General features: G+C 37.2%; 1 protein-coding gene across 1 annotated transcript in view; it reads left to right on the top strand.

Moving 5' to 3' along the window:
• PTPN13 (protein tyrosine phosphatase non-receptor type 13) overlaps nt 1-26,422 on the top strand; it is a 236,035-nt gene that overhangs the window by 48,748 nt on the left and 160,865 nt on the right. The window contains exon 2 of the mRNA XM_060012209.1: nt 9,485-9,604. Coding sequence (XP_059868192.1) covers nt 9,490-9,604 — 115 coding nt within the window. The 5' untranslated portion in view covers nt 9,485-9,489. The remainder of the gene's footprint in view (nt 1-9,484; nt 9,605-26,422) is intronic.

Genomic DNA, 26,422 nt, shown 5'->3' with positions numbered 1-26,422 from the left:
CGTGGTTGTAGGACCATTTTCTTGCTGGTAGTCGGCTGGGGTACACCATCAGCACCTAGAGGCCACCCTCAGGTCCTTGTCATGTATCCCTCTGTATAGTCAGTTCACAACATGAAAGGGGTGTTAAGGGTAATCTCAGAATTCTGCCTACCACATTAATTTGCTTATTACAATATAAAGGACAAATAAGATTATTTCCTTGGACTTTTGTGCTTTGTACATATTTGTTTCCTTTAGTGGCTGCTTACTCTGAGACTTTTTTTTTTTTTTAATGAAAGCTTATTTATTTATTTATTTTTGGCTGTGTTGGGTCTTCGTTTCTGTGCGTGGGCTTTCTCTAGTTGCGGCAAGCGGGGGCCACTCTTCATTGCGGTGCTCGGGCCTCTCACTGCTGTGGCCTCTCTTGTTGCGGAGCGCAGCCTCCAGACGCGCAGGCTCAGTAGTTGTGGCTCACAGGCCCAGTTGCTCCGCGGCATGTGGGATCTTCCCAGACCAGGGCTCAAACCCGTGTCCCCTGCATTGGCAGGCAGATTCTCAACCACTGCGCCATCAGGGAAGCCCACTCTGAGACATTTTAATCTAGATTTCTTGAAGACCAATCATAAGTATTCTAAAGCAATGATCTTAACAAAAGTCAGTGGGTGGGGAGGAGGAGTGATGTAGAAAGACAATACTGGAAACCAAAGTTCTGTCAATACCATTACATTGTTTTCTGTTAGTACCTCACAGTTGGTGAGGAAAAATATAACACATGTGAAATTAGGGATTTTCCCCTCCATTTACTTTTCTCCTAAGTTTAAATGATACAGAGAAAGATTAAAGAATTCCAGAATTTTTCTTCTGGTTTTTTGAAGCTGTCCTTTGAAAAGCAGGGAATAGGCATATATGATTTCTATTTGGATAAGTAGTTGACCTGAGCCAGCAGCCCAGAAAGGCAATTTAGACTTGTGTTTGTTTTAGTTTCTCTTCTCTCACTGGGAAAGGTATAACGGAAAAGTTGACAAATATTAAGCATTGCTCCAACTTCAATAAAGATATTTGGTCACATGCTATTTTCTACCTTGAAACAACGTTCAATTAAAATTTCACAGACTTTTATCTCTTTTTTTCCTTAAAATCCCAATTCTTTTTAGGCTTTTCTAACTATACTAGGCAATAATATTTTTTCTCTACTACTTATCTGTACCTACCCTCCTAATGGAAAAGAAATATTAGTGTTTTGTTTTTTAATTAGAGAGATTAGCTTTTAGTCTTCAAGAGCTCTAATAGTGCTTTTATTTCTACTTTGTATACATCTGTCTTGATGTTGACCATTTTTGGATCAACAGATAAAAGGTAGAAATAATTTCACATTAATTAAAATGTCCTGTAATTATTGTAATTATCATTTCAGTTTGAAGTGCTTTAGGAAATTAGAAGTTAAGAGAAAAACAAGACATGGCTATCTTGAATAATGGTTTTTAAAAAATGATTGCGTTATCAAGCTACACATTATAACTTTAGCAACATAAGTTACATGGCATCTTAGATATGCTTTGGCTGTTTAAGGAGGGAAGATCTCAGACCTTTGCCGTGGATTTTGATTTCTTTAATCTTATAGATTTTTATTTTAATGGGAGAAATTAACTTTTAGAAAACTTTTTTTCTTTTTAAAGCATATGTTACCTCATGTTGGGGCTTCACAGGACAAAGAAAAGGAATGCTGTCCTGGCTTTCATCAGGTTTAGTTAATTTGTTTGTTTTCTCTTTTTAACAGCTTCATTGAGGAATAATTGACATATAATAAGCTGTACATATTGTGTACAACTGGATGAGTTTTGACATATGTATGCACCTGCGAACCATCATCACAATCAAGATAACGAACAGATCCATTTTCCCCAAATGATTTCTCATGCCCCCTTGTAATCAACTTCCATCTGCCTCTCCATAGGTCAATGCCATCCTCAGGCAACTGAGCTATTTTTTGTAACTGTAGTTGGCATTTTTTATAATTTTGTACAAATGTAATCATAAAGTATATAATTCCTCTCTCTCTCTCTCTTTTTTTTTTTTGATCTAGCTTCCTTTACTCAGTATAATTATTTTGAGATTCATGTTGTTGCGTGTATCAATAATAGTTCATTCCTTTTATTGCTGACTAATATTCCATTGTGAGAATATACTAAAATTAGTTTATCCATTCACTTGTTGATAGACATTTGCTTGTTTCCAGTTTTCGGGCGTTACAGATAAAGCTGATACGAACATCTGTATATGTCTTTTTTTTTTTTTTTAAGAAATGGAAAATTTTATTTGAGCCAAATTTGAGGATTATAACCTGGGAGGAGCATCTCAGAAAGCTCTGAGAAGTGTTCCCTGTATGAGTCTTTGTGTAGATATAAGATTTAATTTCTTTTGGGTAACTACTTAGAAGTGGAATGGCCAGATCATCTGGTAGGCTTATATTTAACTTTTTATGAAACTGTCAGTTTCCCAAAGAGTACCATTTTACATTCCCATTAGTAATGTATGAGTGTTTTAGTTCCTCCACATCCTTGACTACACTTATGGTCAGTCTTTTACATTTTAGTAATTCTGATAGCTATGTGGCAGTATCTCATTTTAATTTTCATTTTCCTAATGACTGTTGAAGTTGAACATCTTTTCACGTGCTCATTTGCTATCCATGTGTTTTCTTTAATGAAATACCTATTCAAATCTTTTGCCCATTTGACAAAAAAAATTTGCTTTGTTTGTTTTCCTATTACTGAGTTTTGACAGTACTTTATATATTCTGGATATAAATCCTTTATCAGTTATGTGATCTGTAAATATTTTCCTTTAATTTGTGGCTTTTCTTTTTATTCTTTGAGCAGTTATTTTCAAAGAGCAGAGGTTTTAATTTTGATGAAGTCTTAACCATGTTTTTATTTCATGGTTCACACATTGATGTTGTATCTAAGAAAAATTTGTCTCATCCAGGATCACAATGATTTTCTCCTAACTTAAAAATAAATGGTATCCAAGGTATTCCTGTATATAGAAAAGCTTACTGAAAATTATTTTTAAATGAGTATTCTTATTAAATTACAAATTCTAAAACCTAGTTCTTAAGTTTCTAAGGTCAATTATTTTATTTTACTTGTAGAAAAGACTGATAGTCACTTTTAAGGCACCTTTTGATTGAGTGTATAATCCCATTGTTCAAACTTTATTAATTAAAATCCTTTAACTGTTTTAAACTGCATTCATACAATTAAAAGTTGACTTCTCTGTGCTTCCACTGCAGGGGGCACAGGTTCAATCCCTGGTCAGGGGAACTAGGATCCCACATGCTGTGCGGTACGGCCAAAAAAAATCTTCCTGAGTACTTAAATAAGTCTCTAATTAATGAAAACTTGTAAGTATGCTAAGACTTAAGTTCTCTTATATGTTCCAGTGGTATTTCATACAAGCCTGAACTCATTTTCTCAATTACATTATTTAAATTGGAATCACAAGGCAAATCTATTATTCTAACTGACCTATTTCTCTTAAACTTTATAAACAGCTAAAATACCAAATATGTACAGATTCTTTAACTTAAAAAAATACTAATATATGGGCTTGCTTCTCTTAAACTTTTATAAAATTCATTGTAAATCATCCCGGGTTAAAGATGCTTGTAATTTTGGGGATTGCTTTCTCAACTCATTATGATTTCTTAATGACCAGAGATGTCTTTAGCCAGGATGATGAGTGTGTCTTTGCCCCAGACTCGTGGCACACATAGAGCTCTATTTTATAGTTGCTTTGTTCTTGAAACAGAGTACTCTTATGGTCCTATTTCTTTAGAATCTATTTTAACATTCCTAATTCGTTAGTCTACCCCCAGATGGGTCATGGTATCACTTGATTGGATTCAGTTAAACTGTTTCTGTTTCATTCTTTTTGGAATCATTTTTATGTGCTTCCTATTTGCGAGTGCCACAAATCCTTCAGGATTAAAATGACATCTGTTAGAATCCTTTTGTGTTTTTATCTGATTCTGTGGGCACAGTTTTAAGGTCATGACAACAATACCTATGTTAACCAAAAACATAATAATGATTCTGATTATGTAATATAATTCTTCTTATTTGAAAGTCTTTCCAAAAGCATAGTTATCATGTACCCTACCACTTTCAAGGAAATAAAAGTGAATAATATGGTTATGTTTATTGTAAAGCAGGACCTTATTGACAGTAAAATAATGCCAGTCATATATCTACACTCCAAGTTATCTAGTACTGTGTCTAAAGGAAACAACTGAAGTAATAAACTCTTTAGAATTTTCATAACTGTTCCCTCATCTAATGGTTGAATTCAAGCTTTTAAATTTTTTTCTCCTTTTTCTTCCTTTTTGTTGCATCTCTCTTCCACTTCTGCATTTCTTTTGTTCCCTTCTCTTTCCTTTCAGATCTACTGATCTGGAGAGCTATAGTAAAGGTGAATAAAAATAACAGAGAGAGAGATGATGATGATAGGCAATTACCAAACTTGGTGATGGTACACAATTTATAAGGTATAGGTATGTTGTTACTTGTTTGAATTTTAGAAAGCTGCTTTAACATTACATTGTCTTGAGATTGGGTGGTTAGGGGGTTGAGGCAGTTTTTAAAAATCTTAAACCTCTTTTCTAGCAAAGTTATACATATAAAATGTCTAATCTCTTCTGTTAGCTAGATAATATTGCTTTTAAAAACAGATGTTCCGTCTATGTTTTGGTGGTCTAACAAGTTCCAACCAGAGATGCATAGAGATCCTACACTAAGTAGGCAAAAAATGTTTTAAATAAAAATCAAAAGAGGATTAATAACATAAATCAGACCTGACTGAATCAAGAAATAGAGGTGTAATTAGTAATCTTTGTAGACAGAACAATCAAGTGTGGAAAAAATTCTGTTGTGTTGAAGTTACTTTTACTTTTTCATTTTCTTACTTATAGGAAAAATTTATTTTAAAAATCAATCTCTTTAAAAATAAGTGAAAACCAGTATCTTAAGATTTAACACTTTGTGTGTGTGAATGTAGCATTTGCTTTATAATAGATAATCATAAGCATCTTACTGTGCCCATCACTTTTCTTTCTTTCTGCCCTCCTTTCTCTCCCCCCTTCCCTCCCTCCTTCCTCTCTTTCTCTTTTCCTTCTTTCTCCTTCATGTGGGGAAGTTATTCTCTTGCCTCTATAAGGAAACTCAAGTCCATAATTCTCTCCTTATTCTTTGATAGTAATAACTACAATCACGTTTCAAATACAATGTCAATTCCATAAATAAAAGTGCCTAGTCAATATATTAAGCACCATTTCAGTCTTCATTCAAAACTAAAACGCTTCCCTTCCCCAGCTAGGATTAACAGTAAGTAGGAGGCAGTGTGGTTGGCTTCTCTTTTTATTGCTTACCTCTTCCATTTGCAAGTTGCTATATTTGACTGCTTCAGGATTTAAACTGGTGGCAGGAAGAAAGGTAGAGAAGCAAACAATTGTTTACCTGACTCTTGTTATAACATGGCTTAGCTATCTTTGAGCTTGTTATATGCTTAAGGCTGACCCTTTTGTGTGTACGTTTTTGGGTTCTTCAGAGTCCTTCACTGGAACTATATACTTCCTGTGATGCTTCAAAAAAATTTTCCTCCCACTAGCCAACACCTAATTATTCTTCCTCCTCTTCCTCTTCTCCCTCCCCTCGTACTTCCTCTTCTTCCCCCTCCACCTCCCCTCACTTCCTCCTCCTTCTGGTTAGTACTGTGGGAACCTCAGGTGGTACTCTGGGGAGAATTTTTTTAACAGCTTTATTGAGATATACTTGACATACCATAAAATTTACCCTTTTAAAATATACCTTTAGGGGCTTCCCCGATGGCGCAGTGGTAGAGAGTCCGCCTGCCGATGCAGGGGATACGGGTTCGTGCCCCGGTCTGGGAGGATCCTACATGCCGCGGAGCGGCTGGGCCCGTGGGCCACGGCCGCTGAGCCTGCGCGTCTGGAGCCTGTGCTCTGCAACGGGAGAGGCCATAACAGTGAGAGGCCCGCATACCGCAAAAAAAACCCTTTAGAGCAGGGGTTCCCAACCCCTGGCCACGGTAGCGGTCCGTGGCCTGTTAGGAAGCGGGCCACACAGCAGGAAGTGAGCAGCTGGACGAGTGAGTGAAGCTCCATCTGTATTTACAGCCGCTCCCCATCGCTCTCATTACCACCTGAGATCCGCCTCCTGTCAGATCAGCGGCAGTGTTAGATTCTCATAGGAGCACAAACCCTACTGTGAACTGCACGTGTGAGGGATCTAGGTTGCACGCTCCTTATGAGAATCTAATGCCTGATGATCTGAGGGAGCTGAGGGGGTAATGCTAGTGCTGGGGAGCGGCTGCAAATACAGATTATCATTAGCAGAGAGGTTTGACTGCACAGAGACCATAATAAATCAGTCACTTGAAGACTTGTATCAAAACCCTATCAGTGGGCTTCCCTGGTGGCGCAGTGGTTGAGAGTCTGCCTGCCGATGCAGGGGACACGGGTTCGTGCCCCGGTCCGGGAAGATCCCACATGCCGCGGAGTGGCTGGGCCCGTGAGCCATGGCCGCTGAGCCTGCGCGTCCGGAGCCTGTGCTCCGCAACGGGAGAGGCCGCAACAGTGAGAGGCCCGCGTACCGCAAAAGAACAAACAAACAAACAAAAACCCTATCAGTGAGTGGCAAGTGACAATTAAGCTGCATCTTACAGAGTAGACTGGACGTAAGCAACAGACTTCGGGTGTCACTGTCTCCCATCAGACCCCAGATGGGACCATCTAGTTGCAGGAAAACAAGCTGAGGGCTCCCACTGATTCTGCATTATGGTGAGTTGTATAATGATTTCATTATATATTACAGTATAATAATAGAGATAAAGTGCACAATAAATGTAATGCACTTGAATCGTCCCGAACCACCCCCCACCCCCACCCCCGGTCCGTGGAAAACCTGTCTTCCACAAAACTGGTCCCTGATGCCAAAAAGGTTGGGGACCACTGCTTTAGGGTTTTGCTACCATCACCACAATCTAAATTTGGGGACATTTTCACCTTCGGGGTGGGATTTCATTAACCGGAGGCTGTGTGGCCCAGCTCCTTGTCCACCTTACCCTCTGCCCCTGCCCAACCAGTGGAAGAGTAGCTAGCTCCCAATACAGCATGCTTCCTCACTGCAACTCTCTATTTGCCCTCTCCTCCCTTTGGCTGCTGCCTCAGTGATGGTCAAAGACTTTAGATCCCTAAAGTATCAGACGTGAGTCTGTGGTGTCCTCCCTAAATTCCAGGGAACATATACCAAGCACTCTAAGGCACCTTCCCACACCCCTCCTGCTTTGGAGGAGGCATGAAAATCAGTACAACTCTCTTCAAAGAAATTCTCCTGATGGAATTTTCTCCCTACTCTTTATACCCTGTGTGTAGGCTTTAGAGCGGTCTAACCGGTTCTCATCTCATTCATATTACTTCGGAAATTTGCTACAGAGTAGTCTTTCTCACAAGTCACTTTGGTATCTGATTGCTAATAGTATCTTCTGTTAAAACTTCCAATTTAACATAGTGTTTTGTGTAGATTACTCAGATATCTTTCAGAAAGGAATGAAGCTTCTATTTTTTTTTTTAATTTAATAACTGGGCTATTACAGTGTTATCATATAATAAAGTACATGAGAAACTTAGAGAGTTGGGGGGAGCGGTCTGAATAATAATCTCTTCTTGTACAAGCTGAATAAAAACCCCTTTGGCTTTTTCAAAGCAATATCTTATATCTTCCCTTTTAACTACCACATTCTGCATTTAAGTAGACACCCCTCAAGGCAGACTCTAAGAATAAAATGCTATAGTAAACATTTGAAAAGGAAAGTAACAGGACAAGCCTGGCCTCATTTGTAGAGCTGTAGTTGCTTTTTTTTTCCATCTGTGTTAAAGTACCATAAATGTAAATTAAAAGAAAATATTAGCTTTTCTTTTAATTAAATATTGTTAGCTGACTAAACAAAGTCGACTTTTATCTGAAGGAGATGTTTTTATAGGTTAATTTTAAAATTTAATGAAGGATATAATTACAGAAAATAAGTATTTAACATTTTCTTCCCCTTCTAGTTTCTTTTCCAAACCCACTGCTTCTGCCTATCAGTAGATATACATTATTCTTAAATTAGTTTGGTTAGTGTAAAAATCTTAGTAATCACTACAAAAGCAACTTTCTTTTCAAGGAGGGTCAATTTAGTAAAATTTATATAAGAGGATTTTGACTAGCTGCATTTCCCTCTTCCCAAATGTAAATAGGATTATTGAGCCCCATAGAAAATCTTAATTTATCAATATATCACCTACTTAGTTGAATGCTTTAAAAAAAAAAAAAAAAACTGACCCTACAGAAATGTCACCACAGAGGCATCTTTCTGACTTTTTATTTTTTATTATTATTATTTTTAAAAAATAAATTTATTTATTTTTGGCTGCGTTGGGTCTTTGTTGCTGCACGTGGGCTTTCTCTAGTTGCGGGGGTGGGGTGGGGGCTACTCTTCGTTGCGGCGCGCAGGCTTCTCATTGCGGTGGCTTCTCTTGTTGTGGAGCATGAGCTCTAGGGCGCGCAGGCTTCAGTAGTTTTGGCACACGGGCTCCGTAATTGTGGCTTACAGGCTTAGTTGCTCCGCGGCATGTGGGATCTTCCCGGACCAGGGCTTGAACCCGTGTCCCCCGCATTGGCAGGTGGATTCTTAACCACTGTGCCACCAGGGAAGTACCCTGCCTTTTTATTAATTCAACTTCAATAACGTCTTAGATTACAAAGCATGTTTACATGTGTAACATCTTTCTTTGTCATAGCCACCTCAAAATGGCATTATTGTTACTATTATTATTATTCCTGTGTCACAGATGGGAAATTGAAGTTTAGAGGTAAAATGACTTCCCCAGGGGCAAATGGTAAGTTGGCAGCAAAGCTGGGTCTAGAAATAGTTAATTTCATTCAGTGCAAAATTTATAGTTATAGTGTATATATTAGAAATGTAGAAATGAATTAGTGAATGGAAAAAATGTGTTCCATCTTATTCCCAACTTCTTCCACCATGGCTGTAGGGTCTCCTGTCTATTCTTTTTACCTAGGATGAATAGCATGAAACCTGGAACTTCAGTCTGGCTGCTTTGATTTAATTACCTGCACTTTGTTATCTCTGGTACCCTGAGGTCTCTGTCTTCTCCCATGAAGTAGTCACCACCACTATGGCTATTCTCCAGTTCTATCTCTGAATTTGATCCTATTGGGCTAGGGCAAGTGGTTGTTTTGAGAGTTCTTTAACTCCTTTACCTTCTGTGACTTTAAGCTGTAGGACTATATTATATTTACATTGAAGGCCATATTGAGAACTCAGGTGAACAGGGACCTCATAGTCGCATTACTGATGCAGAACTTTCACTACTGCAAGTGCAGTAAAGTGGCTGATGTGTAGACCATCTGTTACCCTTGTTTCCTAGGTAATATGCATGTGACACTAGCTGAGGCCCTGGAGGTTCGGGGTGGACCACTGCAGGAGGAAGAGATATGGGCTGTATTAAATCAAAGTGCCGAAAGTCTTCAAGAATTATTCAGAAAAGGTAAGGCCTTTTGCGTGTGTGTGGGGAGGTGGGGGTAGCTGAAAAGCAGCTAGGGTGGCAGACTATAGAAAGGAATGCTTTCTCTTATCTCTCTTAGGGCTGAAAAAGCTCTGATCTTGTCTGCCTTCATTGGAACATCTTCTGTGTGTCTGATATTGTGCTAGGCACTGAAAATATAATGGTGATCAAAAGCAAAAACGTTCCCTGTCTTTCTGGAGCTTACAGTCCAGCGTGGAAGATAGCTATTAATAAAATATTTATGTAAACAAATGTAAAAAATGCAATCATGACAAGGGCTACCAGGGAGGGGAATCAGTTGACTCTGTGAGAACCCATAGTAGGAGGATTTGATCTGGTGAAGAGGATGGAAACGAAGTCTTCCCTGTATAAATCTCCCCTGAGCTAAGACCTGAAAAAGAAGAGAAGTTAACCAGGTAAGAGGGAGGGAAAAACATTCCTGGCAGAGAGAATTATATGCACATCCCTGGGATAATGCAAACTGAATAACTAGTTTGATGCTTCCCTGCAGAGGTGGTTACGTGGTCCAAATGGTTGTGTAGCATTTTGGAGCTAGAAAAGTTAGAGAATCAATCTCCCTTTGGTTGTCTAAAAACATTTGCTATCATGCTGAAAAGCTCCACATGAAGATGGTGTTTGCTATTCACACCACATGTCCAACACCTATTTAGCGTAGTAAAGAAACCACGCTTCATCTAAAGGAAGAATTAAACTTTAAAACTGATTTGAATTAATTAAGCACAATAAGCATGACAGAAATAGGGGAGGATTTGAGGGTAGTAAGCGTTCTCAAAGTGGGTCCCTCAGGCTTCCCTGGTGGCGCAGTGGTTGAGAGTCCGCCTGCCGATGAAGGGGACGCGGGTTCATGCCCCGATCCGGGAAGATCCCACATGCCGCGGAGCGGCTGGGCCCGTGAGCCATGGTCGCTGAGCCTGCACGTCCGGAGCCTGTGCTCCACAATGGGAGAGACCACTACAGTGAGAGGCCCGCGTACTGCAAAAAAAGAAGAAAAAAAAAAAAAAAGTGGGTCCCTGGATGAGTAGCACCAGTATCACCTAAAACCTTGTTAGAAATGCAGACACTTAGGCCCACCCTAGACCCACTGAATAAGAAACCCTAGGAGTAGAGCAGCAATTTATGTTTTAGCAAGTCTTTAAGGATATTCTGATGCATTTTAAAGTTTGAGAACCATTATACAATTGAATTGCTGAAGACCAGGCGCCATGGGAACCTTTTGGAAGGTGTAGAGGTGACCACTGATTAAGCAAAGTCTAGAGCACAGGGGAAGAGTGGGGATAGATGGTAGTGTTTTGGTGTTGCTGCTGTTTTCTAATCCAGAGGGAGAAACCTAGATATTTGAAGATCTTTGATTAGAGTTAGGATTAATTTAAAGAAAACTTACTCATTTTATCTAATGCCACTTAACTAAAATCTAGTTATTTTAAGTAGACCTTGTTGTTGTTTGCTTCATTTTAATTTTTCAGAGAATTTTCAGAAAGTATAGGCACTCTGGAGTACAGAGCAGGTAACCATGCTGCAGAGGTGTTGTTGAAGGAAGGATATGTTGGTGGCATTATTACTCAGTTAATTAACAACAGTCAATATTTAAAAAGCATCTCCTTCTTGTGAGGTGTTGTGTGGAAGATGCCAGTTAAGTAGAAGGTGTCACAGTTGCTTGCCCTTAAGGGATAGACTCAGATCAGTCAGATGCATATGAAAAGTTTACTACTTCAAAACAGTGTGCCAGGTGTGTGAGAGAAACAGTAGTGCTAGGGATGTTCAGAGGAGGGAGAGATAATACCTTTTTTCATTATGCTAATAGCGAGATCACTGCCCTGGCCATGACTCATAGAATATAAAGTGTTTCGCACACTGTGAGTACCTAAGTGTGTTCCTTCTTTCAAATTTTGTAATGTTAACAGAGATCGAATGTCTGAATGTTAAGTCCTTATCATTGAGATGGAATTATTGCATAACATATTGGCATATTACAATAAAGAGATTTCCTGGATGTGTTCATATAATTAATTGTGAGGCAGGTATATCTTAAACACTGTCCAGTGGGAGCTGGTTACCATAGGCCTTCAGTCCAGTTCACAGCCTAACATCAGTAATATAGAGAAATTGAATTTGGCTTCTTTGACAGTCGAGATTACCAACTATCGTGATTGCCAATTGGAAATTTCTATTTATTTGGAGGAAACTCAGGCTTGTTTTATTTAGTTTACCTAAAATCTATGGTTTTTCATTCCTTTTATTTGATAGCACAATGTCTTTTTGCCACAAGTTCTTCTCCTGTCTATTTTAACAAACTGAAATAAAATAACTATTTTGTTTGCTTATTTTGTGGATGAAAGGTGTTGGTCTTGGTTCTCTAGTACATACCCTTATGAATAACACTAGGAGTGTTATGGGGAAAACAGCAGGTAAAATACAGTGATTTTCTTTGTCTTTCTGTGTCTGTTACAAAAATCTTTTAGTTCTTATGGATTTTTTTTTTCCTTTATCTTCTTGAACTTGTATGTTGTTCCTGTGTCTTTTTCAGTGCAAATTGACATTCCTATAAATAGAAGGCTGGAAGTAAGCATTTCTACTAGGGGATTATTGAGCACAGATCAAGAAAATTATATATTTTTTCATCTTTTTGAGCCTCCTAGTAATTTAAGTCCTTTTTAAAGACAAAATTGTTGTGGTCAGTATTCATAAAATAATGATACCTAAGCATGACCTTGTTGAAAGACATAATTTTCAAATGAATTTCTCTTCAGAGAAGAAGAAAAGTAAAAGTTTAAAAAAATATGTTTCCAAACATTTAGATGATGGTGATGATGATACGTCGTTCTCCTTTTGTTATAAGTTCCTTAGTTTTACTGTCTTGTGAATATTAAAACACGATTGGTGTGATTACTTTTTAGAATTTTTGAGATTTTTGTCGTGGCCTTGCACATGGTTTAGTTTTGTAATATTCTGTGGGAATAGAATGTGTTTTTTTTTTTCTATTTCTAAGGTATAACTTAAGCTTGTTAATGTTTGTGCTTTTAAATTTTTTTCTATATCCTAATTACTTTGTATACTTGCTTTGTCAGATTCTTAGGGATAGTTTAAATTTTTTACTATAATGATGTCTTTGTCTGTTTTCTTACTACTGTCATGTGTTTGTGCTATTTTATGATACATATAATGGCTAATGACTAATTTAAATGGACTGGATCTTCTATTACTATAAAGTAAGCCCTTCCCCCCCTTTTTACTACTCATTGCCTTAAATTCTGTCCCTCTGCTCTTAATATTGCCACCTCTGCTTCCTTGCCATTTACCTAGTATATTTTTTATCCTTCCTTAATTTTCAAATCATCTGTATTGTAATTTAGATATCTCTTTTAAATAATAGATAGCTGGATTTTACTTTTTTGCCTCACTAAGGAGACGGATATTCTTTAATTAGGAAATTAAACGTGGCCACTGAAATAAAAGTTCTGGAGGAATTTCATTAAGGGTCCTCTCGTATCATGACTTCTAACTATATGTTTCTCAGTTCCTCTTATTAACTGATTGGGAAAGCATAGCTGATGTCCAAAAATGTATACACACTTAAGATTTTAGCTTTTACATCGTGGATGAACTCATGCAGGGGCTCAGTGGTCCTGGGTAATAAAAAAACAATGCTATTCTCACGTGCATTCTGGATAATCTTTAGAAATGAAATTATTGCTGCCTTGGAAAATTTAGCTTACAATTATATTAGTTGCCCAAAACAGTGATTTCTTTTTTTAAGTTATGAAACTGTTGCTCTTGGCAGAAAACAGATCTTTTGACTCTGTGGGATTTTAAGGTATTAGAACGGTTGATTGGTTGTTGCTAAAATTGCCCCTTCATAACTAATCAGAGGAAAAGACCCAATCTTCCTTACTTAGGTAAGGATATAAATCCCATAAAAATCCCTTTATGTATACTCATTTCTGATTCCCTGTTTAATAAATATAACTAATGAAATTAGTAAATTAAACAGTTAAAAAATAATAGAATAAAACATTTTGATAAATAGAAGTGCTAAAAAACAATCAAGATTCATTGTCAAAACAAAAACATTCAAAGAGTTACTAGCAAGTGGCCTTGGAAAATTGAGAAGACGTTGCATTTCTTAATGTTTTTGGAAAACAGATTTGTATAAGGTTGCAGAGAGCAGGGCATATAGAATCTGTATTTTATTATAAACATTTGCTTATTATATGCATGAGTGAAAAAAACAAATTACTACAGATAGCTGGGTAAATATCAAATAAACTTCTCTGCTCTTCCCTCCTTGAAAAGTGTTTAAAAATTAGAATTTGTAGGTACCTGTTTAAGAAAACAATCTTACTAGAGAATGAATGATCTATTATTTTATCAGCAAAATTGAGTGAAAGAGTAAGTTCTTTTTTTGTTTTGTAGAATTGCTTTCATTGAATAAACACTTTCAGGGAAATTCCCTTGCTACTGAAAGGAAAATATATATAAGAAATATATAACCTCAGAACCCCACACACATATACGTTTTCATTTATGGAATCAAACTCCTCGAGCTGGAAAGATCTTAATCCATTTCACCGAACTAATCATTTTTAGAGGTAAGGAAACAAGGCCCAACTTAAGTGACTTATAAGAATTAATGTTAGCAGAGCAGAAATACCATAACTTTTTAAAGTCACGAGCAGTACCTTTTTAGAGCTATAGAATCACTTTATATATACAGGACAATAAAGTTTTAAAATTGATTGCTCTCCTATGAGCATAGCAACAAGATGTTTAAAAAACCAGCATCAGGTGACAAAAGTGACATTCCTTCAGATTCTACACATATTAAGAGTAATAAGGGAAAATTGTGAACAAAGTTCTTGAAAAAATTCAACCATTTACATGGACACTTTAAAAGACACAAACTACCAAAGCTCATTCAAGAAAAAGTAGACTACCTAAATGGCCCTATATCTACTAAGATGATTGAATATATATTTTTTAATGTGCCACAAAGAAAACTTCAGGCCCATATTGCTTCACTAGGGAATTCTGAAATTTTAAGGAAGATATAATAACAATACTATACCAAACATTTGAAGAACATTGAAGAGGAGGAAATACTTCCCAACTCTTTCTGTGAAGCTAAAATTACTGTAATATTAAAACCAGACAAAGACACTAGAGAAGATAAAATAATAAACCAATATTCTTTATGCACATAGATACAAAAATTCTTAACAAAATTTTAACAAATCGAGTCTAACAGTATGTAAAAATTATAATACATCATGATCAGGTAGACCTCAGGAATACAAGATTGGTTTAACATTCAGAAATCAATCATTATAATTCACTGTATTTACATGATTTGCAAATATTTTTCACCCAACCTGTGACTTCTCCTTTCATTCTCCTAATAATGTGTTAAGAGCAGTAGATGTTTTAAACTCTGATGAAGACTACTTTATCATTTTTTCTTTTATGAATCATGCATTTAATATCATATCTAAGAAATCTTTGTAGCTCAGGGTTACAATGATTGTCTCCTGTGCTTTCTTCTAGAACTTTTACACGTTTAAGAAATCAGTTTTTTTCCTGCATCTACTGAAATGAACATATGGTTTTGCTTCTTTAGTATGTAATAAAAAAATAATTAAAAGCAAAAATAAACAAATGGGACCTAATCAAATAATTATAAGCTTTTGCACAGCAAAGGAAACCATAAACAAAATGAAAAGATAACCTACAGACTGAGAGAAACTATTTGCAAAAGATGTGACCAACAAGGGCTTAATTTCCAAAATATAGAAACAGCTTATACAGCTCAATATCAAAAAAACAGACAACCCAATCAAAAAATGGGCAGACCTAAATAGACATTTCTCCAAAGAAGATATACAGATAGCCAATAGACACATGAAAAGATGCTCAACATTGCTAATTATTAGAGAAATGCAAATCAAAACTACAATGAGGTACCACCTCACACCGGTCAGAATGACCATCATCAAAAACTCTGTAAATAACAAATGCTGGAAAGGGTGTGGAGAGCAGGGAACCCTCTACACTGTTGGTGGGAATGTAAATTGGTACAGTCACTATGGAAAACAGAATGGAGGTTCCTTAAAAAACTAAAAAGAGAGTTGTCATATGATCCAGCAATCCTACTCCTAAGCATATGTCTGGAGAAAATGCTAATTCAAAAAGATACATGCACTCCAGTGTTCGTTGCAGCATTATTTACAATAGCCAAGCCATGGAAGCAACCTAAATGTCCTTGGACAGAGTAATGGATAAAGAAGATGTGGTACATATAAACAATGGAATATTACTCAGCTATAAAAAAGAATGAAATAATGCCATTTGCAGCTACATGGTTGGACCTAGAGATTATCATACTAAGTGAAGTAAGTCAGAAAGAGAAAGACAAATACCATATGATATCACTTATATGTGGAATCTAAAATATGACACAAACCTATCTACAGAACAGAACAGACTCACAGACATAGAGAACAGACTTGTAGTTGCCAAAGGGGAGGGTTGGATGGGGAGTTTGGGACTAGCAGATGCCAACTATTATATATAGGATGGATAAACAAGGCCCTACTGTATAGCACAGGGAACTATCTTGTAATAAACCATATATATATGGTATGTGGTACCCCAGAAACTAACATAACATTGTAAATCAACTATACTTCATTAAAAAATAAATAAAATACAATAAATTTAAAATTCAGTTCCTCACTTATCTTAGCCACATTTCAAGTTCTTTCTTAAAAGCCATATGTGGCTAGTGGCTACTAAAATGTTCAGTTAGAATTTACTGTCCTAAACGGTGGTTCAAGAAAAACATCAGTTTTGGATGAAAAATACACATTCAGTGTATTTACCATCAGCAAACCCTTACTGAGGAAAATACTGAAAGATGTATTTCTGGAAGAAGGAAATTTAACTCAGAAGGAAGAAGAAACCTTCAAAAAGGAATGAAAGCAAAAGAATTAGTCAACTTGATGGTAAATCTAAATAAGCATTGGCTATATAAAATATTGATAATAATGATGTCAAATTTAAAATTATAAATAAAATAATAAGACTTAGACTGGGATAGATGACAGGAATAAAACAGTTTAAGGGTTTAATTCTATTCATGAGAATGGTAGGTTTCTTGACTTTAGAATTTGCGTAGTCAAATATCCTTAAAGTTTGTAATAGTAATCACAAAACAAGAGAGAAAATGTAAAACTTCCAATCTGGTGGAACCAAAGGAGAGTAAGTAACTCAATGCATGAAAAGGAGACAAAGCACTGAACTTCAAATTGACTTACTGGTTGTTTTGTTTTGTTTTAAGCCTTTATAAGAAATATGGAAAGTTTTTGTGGATTAAAAGCTTTTGAGTAAATCTTTGTATAGTCTATGCAGCTTTTAAAGACCAAATCCTAACTAGTCTCTTTATATTACATTCCTAATTATTTACAATAGTAATTTTCTTGATTAACAGGGTGTATTTAGTTGTCTTTGACATGCTACATCTTGCCCTGCCTACATAAGGCTGGAATTAACAGGTCCTTCAAGTTAAATGTGTTTGAACCAGGTAAAGTTACCCCATATGTTCCCTGGAAACAAACTATAAAACATGAAATTAATTTAATATCTAACATTCTTAAAATGACTAATGTGGGTTGTTTAACAAGTGTATGAAGCACTTGTAGTAAACCACCCCTCCCCTACAACTATTGTCTACCGTGGTTTTTTTTGGGTTTTTTTTGCGGTACGCGGGCCTCTCACTGCTGTGGCCTCTCCCGTTGCGGAGCACAGGCTCCGGACGCGCAGGCTCAGCGGCCATGGCTCACGGGCCCAGCCGCTCCGCGGCATGTGGGATCTTCCCGGACCGGGGCACGAACCCACGTCCCCTGCATCCGCAGGTGGACTCTCAACCACTGCGCCACCAGGGAAGCCCCCTGTCTACCGTGTTTTGATGTGAAATTCTTTTGGCTCTAGGTGTGACAAATAGGCCATTTTATAAATTTAAAGAGTCATACGTTTAGAGGGGAAAGTAGCTACAGGTCATGCTCTCTAGAGAGCCCCATCTTTGCTGACAAATGTAATTTTACTGTATTTATTGTTTTAATTTAATACAGGAATTTTTTAAAATGAGATATAATATATATAGTAAAGAGCATTATTAATTGTACTGCCTGATAAATTTTATAAATGTACACACTCATATAACCACTGCCTAGATCATTTCTAACACCCGGGAAGCCTTCTCTCCTGCTTCCTTCTAATCAATTCTTGGTTACCAAGAATAATCATTATTATGAGACAGCACATAAATAAGTTTTTAAACAATCTTTAAACATCATATAAATAGAATCATACAATGTGAACTCTTTGTGTCTGACTTCTTTTTTTTTTTTTTCTGCGGTACGCGGGCCTCTCATTGTTGGGATCTCTCCCGTTGCGGAGCACAGGCTCTGGACGCGCAGGCCCAGCGGCCATGGCTCACGGGCCCAGCCGCTCCGCGGCATGTGGGATCCTCCCTGACCGGGGCACGAATCCGTGTCCCCTGCATCGGCAGGCGGACTCGCAACCACTGCGCCACCAGGGAAGCCCTGTCTGACTTATTTTTTATTTTTATTTTTTTTCTGTCTGACTTCTTTTATTCAACATTCTGACTGAGATTTTTCCATATTATGTAACTAAGATTTTTAAAGAAAACGTTTTGCAATTCTCATGTTTCTTTTCTCAAATATAGAAATTAGAAGGGGGCTTTATGCTTTGTATCACTTAGTAACAGGTTAAGATTTTTCTTGGGGTGATGTGTGTCAGTCATGGTTAACATTTTTACAAGAAATGTATCGTTATATTTCTTTTTGAAAAATAGAATAGTTTACCATTCAAATAAGCCCCCTCCCTCCTTTTCCCTTTGAGAAGGAAAATTTCTTTAAAATGTAAAATAGGAGGATGGTAATCTGAAGAGCAGCAGAGAATAGCATTAGTGAGCACAAAAATGTTTTTCATAAGCAGCTACAGATCATGGTTATGTGGAAGCATGTCATCATAAATCAAGCCATTTTCTTTCTGGAATACTATTTCCTTCCTCTGCAAACTGAAAATATACACTGATCTTCATTGACCTTTGCATCTGGTTCCTCAAAAATGAAAAATGACAGTCACCCTTGATATTATTGGCTTTTCAGTCTTTGTATAAATTCCAGGTCCTTCAAAGTGAAGAGAAGTTGGTGAGTTCACTTTTAAAATTTTGTGTTCTTTTTTTCCCCAGCTTTATGCAGGTAGCAAGGGTGGAAGAAGATCTCCTTTAACCTGAAACTTTTCTGTACTGGGGCGGGGGGAAACCCCAAACCCGCTGCTTTGTAAAGGGCCTTTACTATAAAAGTTATTTCTATTGCTAATTACCTTAGTTATAATTTATTTTGTCTGGCAAACTATAATGTGGCAGTTGTGTGATCTACAGGGGCTGTCATGAAGTTGTTAGGTGGCAACAGAAATGCCAGTGCTTTACGAAGCTTAGCACTTGGTTCCAAGATTGCTTAGACAAAATTGTTAAACTAGCAATAAAATCAAGTTTTTAAAGAGACTTTACCATTCAAGATTAACATTTTTGCAACTGCTTGAATGGAATACTCAGATAAGATATGATTTGTGCATTTTAAGAAAGAAACCACCTTCAAGCAAATTTGTCTACAATTTAGGCTGGAAGTCTACAGCCTAAAATATGATAGACGTAAGTAACAGTTTTGCTCTCAAAGTTTAGGCCCTCCTTGGGGAAATAAAAAATTGGTATTAATCCCAGGATGTTTTCCACATACTGGTTGTATGCTTAATACCACATTGACATATCAGGGTAGAAGAGATCAAAGGTGCTCACCTCAAAGTTTGAAGAGATACAATGTAGATATTCATTGGATTTAAGAAAGTGTCAGAAAAGAAGCAAAGTGCATTGGAAGTTCATTTACAGTTTGCTTTCCTTTGGGAACAAGATAGAAAAAAAACCAAATAAATATAATTTTATCAGCTGCATAAGGGAATTCATTTCTAAATGCACAGTCAATGATATCCTCAGTTTGGTGCCATTTATTCAGCTTCCCTCTTATAGAGAAGAGCTGTTTAGGTCTCCCTTCTAGTCTAAAATTATTTCTGGTAGTCATTCTGCCTTTCTAATACAAAATGACTTTATTATAATTTGATAAAATAGTTTCTTGTAACACTTTCTGGCTTACCATATCTCTTATTAAATGCCTCATTCATGGCTTTATAAAGTGAAAAAAATTTTTTTAAGCTTTAAGGAAGGATTTAAAGCCATAGGTATTCCATCTCATGATATCCTTGGTATTAGTTAATTGACATAGAGATGGAGCAAGTACAAGGTCAAGACGGAACTTAATTGAGCTATGATACTATTTTATTGCCCCTGAAAAGGGCATTGGTTCCTGTCTGTGTGTCGGGTAGATTGGTGTGCCCATCTGAATCCCCAGGAAGCTTTTTTTTAATATACAATTTGATAAGTCTTTCTTTAATTAATTAATTTAATTAATTTGGCTGTGCTGGGTCTTCATTGCTGCACTTTGTTGTGGTGTGAGGGCTTCTCATTGTGGTGGCTTCTCTTGTTGCAGAGCATGGGCTCTAGGCGTGGGCTTCAGGAGTTGCAGCATGCAGGCCCCAGAGTGTGCGGGCTTCAGTAGTTGTGGCGTGCAGGCTCAGTAGTTGCAGCACGTGGGCTCAGTAGTTGCGGCACATGGGCTTAGTTGCCCCATGGCATGTGGGATCTTCCTGGACCAGAGATCAAGCCCGTGTCCCCTGCATTGGCAGGCGGATTCTTAACCACTGAACCACCAGGGAAGTCCCCCAGGAAGGTTTTAGAAAATACTGTATAGAATCCTGTGCCCTGTCTCCAGAATTCACACAAAAATCCTGTGAGTTAGGAGACAGGAGGACTCTGCTTTCTCAATTACCCCTAAGCCCTGAAAATCAGATACTTTGTAAATAAGTTTGTTTTAGTATTCCAGTTAAAAAAGCTGACACTTCCTTTGAATCATACTTGAAAATGTAACTACAAGTAATAAAGATTGGTGAATAAAATGAAGATCCAGAATATTCCCTCAGTGAATAATTTAGAGTTCCTGGTGTTCGAAAGTTGAAAGAAAATTTTTCTTCATAATAGAGATTCAAAATAAAATTTTTTTGTGACCAGCAGAATGTAAATTGATAAGTTATTGTCGTAGATCAGGGCAGAGGACAACTTTAAAAGGTGTGGACTGGTGGTCTAGAGTTAGCATTGTAAACAAATTCATTTTTTTCAAGTATTGCAATTACCTTATCATAATGGTGTTGTACTTGATCTTTAGGAAATTCATATTTCCTATTATTAAACCACTTATATTCTAGAAGAAATGTGTGAGAACAGAGTTACAGAAGCATTTTGTTCAGTATTTTGTCATATAATTTTGAGGTGTACAGTTTTTATTGATGTGGGTAAAGAACATTGGTGGGAAAGGTGAACACTAAAGAAAAATCAGAGAGGAGGAACTTAATACGCTAAAGGAACAAAGTGGGCAGTTTCTTCAGAATATGATAAGAATGGAAGGAAGAAATATTTCTACAACTGTTTCTTTAATGCTGATCCGGTGGCCAAGGAGGTTTGCTGAAAAGGAGGGCAAAGGCTAAGAGACCTGCTGCCTTCTATCCATACTGTCCAGGTTTTTAAACCCTATTGCTTTTAATAATCATAACCAATTTAGTTTTACTAATATAGATTACATACATATATCACTTTTGTTAAACTCAGATCTCATTAGTGTTTTGTTATGAAGATGCATGGTTTGGAATTACCTCAAGAGTCTTGCAAGTACATAACAAAACAAAACTACTAAAAGCCTAATTGATGTGTTAAGTCATACCAAGATTCCAGTGGTTGTGGTTTGGATAGGTGGCTTGCTTGTGTTTAGTGTTTTAAAAAAAAGAAAAAGGGGCTTCCCTGGTTGCGCAGTGGTTGAGAGTCTGCCTGCCGATGCAGGGGACACGGGTTTGTGCCCCGGTCCGGGAAGATCCCACATGCCGTGGAGCGGCTGGGCCCGTGAGCCATGGCTGCTGAGCCTGCGCATCTGGAGCCTGTGCTCTGCAACAGGAGAGGCCACAACAGTGAGAGGCCCGCGTACCACAAAAAAAAAAAAAAGAAAAAAGAAAAAGAAAAGAATGTGTGTCTTTGTGTGATTAAATGTCATCAGTAAGAGATAAAAATGTCTTTTCCTATTCTAGTGAAAAGCTCATATATATCAATTTAGACTGACGAGTTTGCATAATTTTGTGTTATCAGAATGCTGTAAATTCTATTACAAATAAAAATTTCTAAAACTGTATGCTCTTGCTATAGTTGATATGTGTACATTCAGATAATTTTTTATTAACATGAATCTAATAATTCATGTTATACCTGAAGATAATGACTAGGTACAGTAAAACCAATTTCACATGTGTAGTTACTCAGCAAGTACAAAGTTCCTTGCTTGTAAAATTTTAAACTGATTTTTCTAAATTTGGGATCTATGCTAACTAGAAATGCCATGCAATAAATAGAACACTTATAGAAGATATATCCCCATGGAAGTAAAGAAAAAAACAGTATTTTAGGATACTTTGTATCTTAAATCATCTGTATTTCTAGTATGAATTTTAGGTAAGAAATGCCCCCCAAATTCCCAAAGATCTGAAATAGAGTAATTTGAGAAGTTTGTTATTCTGAAACAGTACTTGTTATGTATGGTATGTTCCTTGTCTTCCATTGTGGGGGAAAAAGCTAAATAGGTGATTGAAGATGAACTTAAGTAGAGACTTTTCTTAGATATACTGTCTGCATCTGGTATCTTCAGAGTTTTATTAAATAATAATAGCTACTACTTTTGTATTGCATTTTCTGTGTGCGAGAAACATTTTTAAGTACTTTTTGCATTAATCCCCACAGCAGCCTTATCTATTCAGGTAAGGAAATTGAGGCACAGAGAGACCAAGTAACTTATTTAAGATCGCAATGTAAGCTACAAATGTCAAACCTAGGATCTGAACCCAGGGATTCTGGCTTTAGTCCTAACCATTACACCTTACTGCCTCTCTTATTAAATGAGACTATATACTAAATTAATGATGTCAGATAATAAAAGGAATGATATGAAGCTGACAGTTTGTTATATATTTTTAAATCTCCTAGGTGAGTTTAGAGATTTGGATGCTTAGCAAAGTCTGAGACATACTATATCAGAACATAAGTTCTTGAGGACCAAAGGCTTATAGGAGTTTATTAAATGCTGTTGAATGATTGGCTACATCAAGAAAATTTACATGATGTAAAATGTCTTTGAAGAGGTGATCATTATCATTTTATATTATACAGATGTCTTGTTTTTATTGATGTTTTTAAATTTATTATTTTATTTTATTTTTAGCTGCGTTGGGTATTCATTGCTGTGTGTGGGCTTTCTCCGGGTGCTGCAAGCAGGGGCTACTTTTTGTTGTGGTGCGCGGGCTTCTCGTTGTGGTGGCTTTTCTTGTTGCAGAGCACAGGCTCTAGGCACGCGGGCTTCAATAGTTGCAGCACACGGGCCCTAGAGCATGCAGGCTTCAGTAGTTGTGGCGCCTGGGCTCAGTAGTTGCGGCGTGCAGGCTTTAGGGCACACAGGCTTCAGTGGTCGTGGCACACGGGCTCAGTAATTGTGGCTCATGGGCTGTAGAGTGCAGGCTCAGTAGTTGTGGTGCATGGGCTTAAGTTGCTCCGCGGCATGTGGGATCTTCCGGGACCAGGGATCGAACCCATGTCCCCTGCATTGGCAGGCGGATTCTTAACCACTGCACTACCAGGGAAGTCCCTATACAGATGTCTTAATTCCAATTGTAATGCATAATTTTATTTTCAAAAAGCGGTTGCTATTCTGTTGTTTCATATTAGAGAAACTGAAGTTTTAAAAGTTAGTAACAAGATTTATGAGGAAATAATAAATTTTTAATTGGGAATCAATTTGGAGCATAGACTGTAATTTCCCATGAATTTTTTTTTTTTTGGAGTATGGTTGATTTACTAATCTTGTGTTAGTTTCAGGTGTACAGCAAAGTGATTCAGTTATACATGCACATATATTCTTCTTTTTTAGATTCCTTTGTCATATAGGTTACCACAAAATATTGAGTAGAGTCCCCTGTGCTATACAGTAGGCCCTTATTGGTTATCTATCATATATAGTAGTGTGTGTGTGTGTGTGTGTGTGTGTGTGTGTGTGTGTGTTCAACCCAGGCTTCTGATTTATCCCTCCCCACGTTTCCCCTTCAGTAACCATATGTTTCTTTCCGATATCTGTAAGTCTGTTTCTGTTTTGTAAATAAGTTCATTTGTTTGTTTCTTTTTTTAAAATTAGATTCCACACAAGTGATATCATTTGGTATCTGTCTTTCTCTGTATGAATTACTTCACTTAGTATGAGAATGTCTAGGCCCATCCATGTTGCTGTGAATGGCATTATTTCATTCTTTTTTATGGTTGACTAATATTACCTTGTATATATGTACTACATCTTCTTTATCCATTCCTCTGTCCAAGGACATTTAGGTTGCTTCCATGTCTTGGCTATTGTAAATAGTACTGCAGTGAACACTGGGGTGCATGCATCCTTTCAGATTATGGTTTTCTCCGGATATATGCCCAGGAGGGGTATTGCTGGATCATATGGTAGTTCTATTTTTAGTTTTTTAAGGAACCTCCATACTGTTCTCCGTAATGGTTGTACCAATTGACAGTCCCACCAACAGTGTAGGAGGATTTCCTTTTCTCCACACCCTCTCCAGCATTTATTGTCTATAGACTTTCTTATTTATGTATTTATTTATTTTATTTATTTTGGCCGTTTTGGGTCCTTGTTGCTGCACGTGGGCTTTCTCTAGTTGCGGCAAGCGGGGGCTACTCTTCATTGCAGTGTGTGAGCTTCTCATTGCGGTGGCTTCTCTTGCTGCAGGGCACGGGCTCTAGGCACGTGGGCTTCAGTAGTTGCAGCACACGGGCTCAGTAGTTGTGTCTCATGGGCTGTAGAGCACAGGCTCAGTAGTTGTGGCGCACGGACTTAGTTGCTCCGTGGCATGTGGGATCTTCCCAGACCAGGGATCGAACCCATGTTCCCTACACTGGCAGGCGGATTCTCAACTGCTGCGCCACCAGGGAAGCCTCTGTCTATAGATTTTTTGATGATGGCCATTCTGACCAGTGTGAGGTGATGCCTTGCTGTAGTTTTGATTTGCATTTCTCTGATAATTAGTGATGTTAAGCATCTTTTCATGTGCTTTTTGGCCATCTGTATGTTTTCTTTGGAGAAATGTCTATTTAGATCTTCTGCCCATTTTTTTTTTGTTTTTTGATTGGGTTTGTTTTTTTGACACAGATCTGCATGAGCTGTTTGTATATTTTGGAGACTAATCCCTTGTCACTTGCTTAATTTGCAACTGTTTACTCCCATTCTGTGGGCCATCTTTTCATTTTGTTTATGGTTTCCTTTGCTGTGCAGAAGCATTTAAGTTTAATTAGGTCCCATTTGTTTATTTTTATATTCATTACTGTAGGAGGTGGATCACAAAAGATATTGCTGTGATTTATGTCAAAGAGTGTTCTGCCTATGTTTTCCTCTAAGAGTTTTACAGTAACCGGCCTTACTTTTAGCTCTTTGATCCATTTGGAGTTTATTTTTGTGTGTGGTTTTAGAGAGTATTCTAATTCCATTCTTTTACATGTAGCTTTCCAGTTTTCCCAGCACCACTTATTGAAGAGACTGTTTTTTCTCCATTATGTATTCTTGCCCCCTTTGTCATAGATTAATTGACAATGGGTATGTGACTTTATTTCTGGTCTTTCTATCCTGTTCCATTGATCTATATTTCTGCTTTTGCATCATCTGTATCATGATGTTTTGATTGCTGTAGCTTTGTAGTATAGTCTGAAGTCAGGGAGTCTGATTTCTCCAACTCTGTTTTTCTTTCTGAGGATTGCTTTGGCTATTTGAGGTCTTTGTGTTTCCATATAAATTTTAGAATTTTTTTTCTAGTTGTGTGAAAAATGCCATTGGTAATTTGATAGGGATTGCATTGAATCCGTAGATTGCCTTAGATAGTATAGTCATTTTGACAATATTTGGTTTTCCAATACAAGAACATGGTATATCCTTGCATCTGTTGGTGTCATCTCCAATTTCTTTCATCAGCATTTTATAGTTTTCAGAGTAGAAGTCTTTTGTCTCCATAGGTAGGTTTATTCCTCAGTATTTTATTCTTTTTGATGCGATGGTAAATGGGATTATTTCCTTAATTTCTCTTTCTGACCTTTTGTTATTAGTATGTAGGAATACAAGAGATTTTTGTGTATTAATTTTGTATCCTGCAGCTTTACTGAATTTATTGATGAGCTCTAGTAGTTTTCTGGTGGCATCTTTAGGATTTTCTTTGTATAGTACCATGTCATCTGCAAATATTTGACAGTTTTACTTCCAATTTGTATTCCTTTTCTTTCTTTATTTCTTTTATTTCTTTCTGCATGCAAACTTTCTCTAGTTGTGGCGAGCGGGGGCTACTGTTTGTTGCAGTGCACAGACTTCTCATTGCGATGGCTTCTCTTGTTGCGGAGCATGGGCTCTAAGCATGCGGGCTTCAGTAGTTGTGGCTCACAGGCTCTAGAGTGCAGGCTTAGTAGTTATGGCACATGGGCTTAGTTGCTCCAAAGCATGTGGGAGCTTCCTGGACCAGGGCTCGAACCTG

The sequence above is a fragment of the Delphinus delphis genome, chromosome 5 (assembly GCF_949987515.2).
Source record: "Delphinus delphis chromosome 5, mDelDel1.2, whole genome shotgun sequence".
Classification (NCBI taxonomy): Eukaryota; Metazoa; Chordata; class Mammalia; order Artiodactyla; family Delphinidae; genus Delphinus; species Delphinus delphis.
This window is presented reverse-complemented; position numbering and strand designations above follow the sequence as displayed.